Below are 6,800 nucleotides of genomic sequence, written 5' to 3'. Positions count from 1 at the left end.
AATACAAAATAGTTTTAGCAAGCAACAAAATCCTAAAATGAACATTTACAATAATCAATGGCGGATGATAAACATATAAACAGGGGGAAATTCAATGAGGAGCCCTTCAAAAAGGATAACAAAAATGTTGCAGGAGCTGATACTGCTATACAATTCTGACAGATTTGTGCTCTAGCTAGAAGAGTTGTTGCTGCTCCCACAGCCCTTATTTTGCAGAAGCTCTTGCTTGAGAGCCATGAATTTAGCTGCTATATCATCATAGTCAGGCAACTTGGGATGAACATGTTTGGGATATTGAAAAGGGCAGGAATTGGACCGTGACATGGCTTCCTTGACATTTTCTTTAGCCCTTTCCGGGGGCATTGTCTCAGCTCTTGTAAAAGAACTAGTCACCCTTTGGCAGGAAACCTTAGAACAAACACAGCTGCCTGGTGAATCAGATTTCTCTGCTTTGCCCTTTCCCTCCCCTTCCTTCTTCTTCTGCTCATCAGGCTGCCAATTTGGATAGGTAAAAACGTTGTACACAGTAGCACCATTGTCGTAACTTCTCCTAGGTTTCTGAGGGATGTCTGTCCATTCCATTTCCTTGTCTGATTCTCCAACTCCATTACCAGGAGTTGGGAAGCTCACCAAAGTTGTTATCCCTGTCTTTTGCTTCCATGGTAGAACTTGCTGGCTGTGTTTGTCATCAGAGGTGCAAAAATAAAATGGATGTCTCACGCTGCTGTCCATCTCAAAGGTTAAAGAAGGATCCCTTTGTTAGAATAAAAATCAAATGACTAAAATCATTTCTTTCTATTGGTGATGTAATAGGGTATCGGAGTAAAGGATCCGAATTCGAACCTCATCTCCGTCAATTTACTTTCCATTTCATTTAATTATTCCATACGTGAGAGGAAGTGGTAGAACATATGATTAAATTACTCATTTCTAACGTGGTATCAAAGCAGAGGTTTGAATTCGAACCCCATCTCTGTTATTTACCTCCCATTTCAATTAAATATTTCACAATTTAACACCGTTGGGATCATACCTGCAGTGACATGACTGGAAGTTAGTTCCCAAGTCCAATAAGCAAGGTTTCTTCAGCCTCTTCTGGGCATGATATGAATGTTGCCTTCCTACTCCTGGAGTCTTCTTCTGGTGCTTTCTAGGTTGATGAATTGGGGAACTCTTGGATGGCTTTTCATAATATATTGAACATTCAACATCATTCAAGCTTTCATTTTCCCTAGACATTGACATCCTCCTGAATCTTTTCCCAGATGCATTATTCCCACTCTTTCTAGAGCTCCTTGAGCCAGACTTCTCACTCCAGGATTCACAATGATCCTCCATATTACCTTGGTCATAGATGATTCCAATTTTTTCACTCTTAGGCAGGACAGATGATTTGAACTTAAATAGTCTTTGGTCTTGACAATCTCCATCATTTTCCTTGAAAGACTGAAACTCCTCTATGTCATCAAGATAAACTATCGTTTCCTCAGAAAACTGAGGCAAACTCTCTGAAGAAGATGCTGTAATCTTTCTGACTTTCTTGTGTTCCAAGCCAGAAACTGTGTATTTATATGGAGAATTCAGCTTGGCTTTTTCTACTTTCTCTGTTTTTACATGCATAGGAGAAGGTTCTTCTGCATTTAGAGATGATTGCTGAACAATAGAAGAACCACTAAAAGTACTAGTTATATCAGAATCTTGGTGGCCGAGAGAGTTGCATAGCTCTATCAAAATGTTCTTGTTAGTTGATATTGAATCAACATACATGACATTTCTTTCCACCTCCTCCACACTTGAAGCTTGCATTTCAGATCCTTTGGATGTGTTGCAGCAAGTTTGAACATCTTCTTTGACCTTAGTTGCATGGTAGAAAACAACACATTTGAATTAGATTTGGCAAAGCAATAGCATCATGGATTTGTTTTAACATGTTGATTCAAGTATAAATAATCACCTGCTGGTTTTGCCATCCAGGGTAGTAATCAAGTGCTAAAACCCCCGGTTCCAGGCAGCACTGCCTAGCTATTTCATCCACCAATCTGTTCTTCACGTCTTCTGGTACTGAATTCATGGAGAGTTTCTCTTTTATCTGCAGTTTTAGATATTACCAATTTGCAATCATATATATTAGTGCCAAACCTTTCTCGAATAAACGGAATCATCTACATAAATTTTTATTACAAATTGTTTCAAATTATAACCTCGCGATTCACAAGATTGCCAGGGAATAGTTCAACAGCGGTCATTGCAAATCTCTGACCATAACGTTCGCTGAAGAGCTTCCGGATCACCAGAAGCTCAGGCAGTTCACCACATCTTGCAGAAGCATATATAAGAGTTGAAACTGCTTCATTTATATCATTTGGACAGTCCCTGAATCCACCAAATTACAATAAAAGAAAAGATACTTGTTTTAGATCACAGAACAGGAACATAGAGTAGTAGGGATAAGAAGAAGAACTTGGGAAAGAGAAATAGATTAGTTGTCTTTAGCTCCATACTTGTGTCTTCGGATATAAGAAAGATGGATGAGGATGAATTCACAGAAATGGTCCAACAATTCATACACTGCTACTATGCTTTCATCTTTGGTGAGCTGCTCAATCTAAAAAAAATGAGAGAAATGATCACATGCCTAAGGCTGCAAAAACAAATTCCTAAGATTTTAGCAAAAGTTGCAATAGCAATTGGACTAGAAACTAATTCCATAAACAAGAATGAAACCATACTCTTAGCAAGCATAATTACAGAATGCAATTGTAATTCAATATGGAAATAAACAGAGAAAAGGATCATATCAGCTGAAACTTCATGATTCCACAACTCTTTTCTGTTATATTTCACAACAGATTAGCATAAGTAAAACTGCACAATCTGCTATTTTCTTGGCAGAATTACTACACTGGTAAATCTTCAAAACCAAACACGCATAAAAATTGAATCATTTGTCAGATTGAAGTTGGGGTTGATTCTATTTGACTTTTTCTTTCCTCTCTCTCTCTCTCTCTCTCTCTCTCTCTCTATGATGTTCTGTGCTTTTCATGTCATGAAATGATTGTTACCTAACATAAAGGCTTATCATTAAACTTGCAGTTAATGGTTGGAACCTTAAACAAACTGCTAGAAAGGTGATTATTCGGATAAGATGAAAAGAACCTCCTGTAACAGGTGCAAGATTTAAACCCTCTCAAAGTTCCTTAGACTTCTCAACAAATCTCCAACTTTTGTCCAACATTTTCACAAAAAAAAAAAAGCAGAGGAAATAAAAGGGGAGCTCCTCAATAAACTCATAGTGGAGAATACATTAGCATACCCGGTTAAAAGCAATATGATCATGGCCAATTTTGATCAGCTGAGACAAATCTTCACGTAATTGCCTCACAATTGAATTCCTCTTGTTCTTCAGCAGCTTTAGCCGGCACCGAACTTGGTTGATCAGTTTCTTGCTGCAACAAGAAAAACACAGAACCTTGCATCATGAGCAGCCGCAAATGATCTGCAAACAACTAAACTTTACACTCTTCAACTTATTGGTTTACCATTTTGTAGCTTTTCTCCATCCGAACAAGATGTCAAACATGTCTAGAATTCAACAACAATTCTTGGGTTCTTTCTGCTTCAGAAGAAGAAGAAGTGATGATGATGATGGTGATATGAGGAGCAAAAGCTCTATCTGCAGCTGAAGCTTTGGTTCTATGATATCATTTTGTTAGCTTTGTGAAAGGAAAAGAAGGAGAAGGAAGAAGAGGAGAGGAGAGGTGGAAAAGGTATAGAAACGCCATGAAAGTTGGTTTACTTTGGAGGGTGTGTTTATATTTAGGAGTGGTGGGAGAGAGAATGAATGAGGGAGTGGGAGAGAGCGAGGCGCGAGACACTTCTGGTTCCCTTGAAAAACTGCCCCACGACAACCATTGTTGTTGGGACACCTGTCAACGTAGATTATAACCCATTGAAATTGAGGGTGTGAATTAATTAATTTCTGCAACATCTTCTGCTTGATGGTTGAAAAACCCAGAAAGAAAAAAATAATAAGAATACAAAAAGCAAGACAAAAAAAATACTTAATATTTAATTTTTTTTTTTTTTTCAAATGTTCATGATTTTTTTTAACATTTTGAAAAGGTCCAAAACCCCAAGGTTAAGGGTGGTTCTGTCCTTGGATAATATGGTAAGGGATATTTTTGCCTGCTTAAGGGGGAGAATTTTGGGCATGCATGACTTATGCAGATGCCACCAGCACAAGATTAGATCATTTTCTTTTAAAGTGAAATGGAAAGAAATTATTTTGTTGCCAATTTTCCACAAATTTAGTGGTATATATATGTTGGCATATGATTTGGGATATCCTTAATAAAAGGAGGTAAATAAAGGGAAAAAAGAAGAAGAAAAAGAAGCAATTTAATGGCAAGAATTTAGGAGCTCAAAGAACTGAGAAGACCATTGAAATGAAGTAGTCAATTTAGAATATCACAAGACATGAAAAAGCTTATGAAAGGTAGGTGGAGCCCTTTATAGGTTCCAAGGACCAACACCAACCATAAAAACCCAACTGCTTTATCCCTGAACGTGGTATATTCCATATTATATTATTAATTATTTTAAATATAAATTAAATAATTAAATTCATCAATTTATATGTGTTTAAATTTTTAAATAAGTGGACACATCGTTATTAATCTACAATTCTTTGCGCAATTTAAATAGTCACAATAGCACCTAGAGCAAACTTTTTTCAGAATCATCTGCTGAGATTCAGTTAATGAGATCTACCAGAGACCAACAGCCTTCCTATTAAGTTAATGAGTATGTGTTACTTTCTGATGGGGGAGAGCCATAAAGTTATCAAGAGGCTCAAGACTACACAACACTGGTATTAGAGTCCAAATTCAATTAACAAGTTTCGGCCAAATAGTCCATGGGAGAAACGAGTTGCCTCTACCTCCGGCTTAGTCGCTCAGGGCTCGATGTGCAAAGGGAGGTTGTTGGGGTTATATCAGTTGTGGAAGGAGTTGACAGTCAGTTTATAAGTGTGATAAAAAACCTCACTTCTTGAGTTAGATTTTGAGGTTGAGAGAGACACAAAACTATTCAACATCATTAGCCTCTTTTACAACCGATGTGTGACAACCCTAACAATTAAAAACTAGAAAGAAAACTTAGAGAATTGTTGAGTTAAAGATTAATTATTGATTTGGTGAAAATGTGAAATGCTTCAATGCATTCTGTGGACCATCTCCCCACCATCTTCTCCCTTCTCCCTTTAATTTTGTTTTTTGTTTTTTTAGAATCAAAATGTTAGAGGGAGAAGATGGTCCACAAAATGCATTGAAGCATCCCTCTATTGATTTGGGTATAATATAATAATAGTCCATGTTAAGGGGTTTCAGCTCAAAAAGGTGAAGAGACAGACATGATTGTTTACTGAACCTTAACATTCACGCGGTGACAGTAGTGTGATGATTAAGGTGCTCAATTATTATATGCTCTTTCTTGTGGGATGAAAGTGAAAACAAAACAAAAAAACAAAGAAGAACAAGAAGTAATCCGACAGACAAATGGCTGCGTGGTTGTTAGGGTTTGATTGAGAGTCAAAGGAACAGGTAATCAAACCCACCTCTCTCTCTTTCGCTTCCATGGCTGGTGACCAACTGATGGCATAGCATGCAATCTTGCTCACGCATGCTGAAATTTGTAGTAATATTTCTTTCTTGAGGAATATTATAAAAAGAATATGTAATCATTACTACTGCACAATCACCCAACCATCATCTGATTTATTGTATTTTATTTTTAAAAAAAAATTTTAATTCCAAGGGTACTGTGTGGTGAAAAGTTGTGAAGTGGTGCTTAGGTTGCAGTTGTTGCAGGTTAGGGCAGGTGGGATCCCCAACACACATTCTCATAGGTTGCCCCAAATTAATGGCTGTGGTGGTTATGCTTGTCACAATCCATTTATTCATTTCCTGTTGCATTCAGTTGTTCTGGCACGCAAACTTTTCATGCTGGATATGCATGGATCTAAAGTCTAATTTTTTTAAAAAATTGTAAATTATAAAATTTAGACCATTCTAGAGAAGCACTTAGGAAATATTATTTAGGGAAAACTTCATAAAGCTCCCCTGAACTTTCAGCCATTTTAAAATAACTCCCATGAATTTTTAAAACTCTCACTTAGGCCCCTTGAACTTTGATTTTCTCTCACTTTGAACCTTTTTAACATTAAACTACATCGTTTGGGACGTTTTATACCCGTTTTACCATCAACCAAAACTACGTCGTTTTGGACTCCAAAACTACATCATCACCCAACTCAAAACGACGTCGTTTTGAGCATAATATTAAAAATATATATAAAAAAAAAAAAGAAATCTGAAGCCACCCCCTTGGCCAAAATGGGGTGGCCGAACCACCCCATTTTTGGCCAAGTGGGTGGCTCAGCCACCCCCTGGCCGGTCTGGGGGTGGCTGGCCACCCCCTTGGCCATGGGGGGTGGTCCAGCCACCCCCAAAAGACCAAAAAAAAAAAAAAAAAAAAAAGGGCCGGGGGGGGGGGGGGGGGGGGGGATGGGGTGCATTTGGGGTGGCCGGACCACCCCCATGGGGTTGGGGGTGTTTTCGGCCACCCCATACGGCTGGTATGGAGTGGCCGAAACCACCCCCAGCCCCATGGTGGTGGTCCGGCCACCCCAAAAGACCAAAAAAAAAAAAAAGGGCCCGGGGGAGGGGGGGATGGGGTGCATTTGGAGTGGCCGGTATGGAGTGGCCGAAACCACCCCAGCCCCTTGGGGGTGGTCTGGCCAC

The 6,800-nt window shown here is 38.6% G+C and overlaps 1 protein-coding gene across 3 annotated transcripts; it reads right to left on the bottom strand.

Annotated features, from left to right (window-relative positions):
* LOC132182392 (uncharacterized) lies at nucleotides 1–3,822 on the bottom strand. 3 transcript variants are annotated; one of them, XM_059595627.2, is made up of 7 exons: nucleotides 3,540–3,822; nucleotides 3,314–3,446; nucleotides 2,502–2,605; nucleotides 2,202–2,373; nucleotides 1,955–2,089; nucleotides 1,034–1,854; nucleotides 1–724 (listed from the first exon to the last, which is right to left on the bottom strand). In XM_059595627.2, exons 1-7 carry the CDS (start codon nucleotides 3,578–3,580, stop codon nucleotides 172–174), a joined length of 1,959 nt encoding a protein of 652 aa, XP_059451610.2. In that variant the 5' UTR covers nucleotides 3,581–3,822; the 3' UTR covers nucleotides 1–171. The 3 variants fall into 3 exon arrangements, with proteins under 3 accessions (XP_059451610.2, XP_059451611.2, XP_059451612.2); XM_059595628.2 differs by having other exon boundaries at nucleotides 1–721; XM_059595629.2 differs by having other exon boundaries at nucleotides 1–676.
* Nucleotides 3,823–6,800: the final 2,978 nt, after the last annotated feature.

This window comes from Corylus avellana, chromosome 5, assembly GCF_965113065.1.
Source record: "Corylus avellana chromosome 5, dhCorAvel1.hap1.2, whole genome shotgun sequence".
Lineage (NCBI taxonomy): Eukaryota > Viridiplantae > Streptophyta > Magnoliopsida > Fagales > Betulaceae > Corylus > Corylus avellana.
This window is presented reverse-complemented; position numbering and strand designations above follow the sequence as displayed.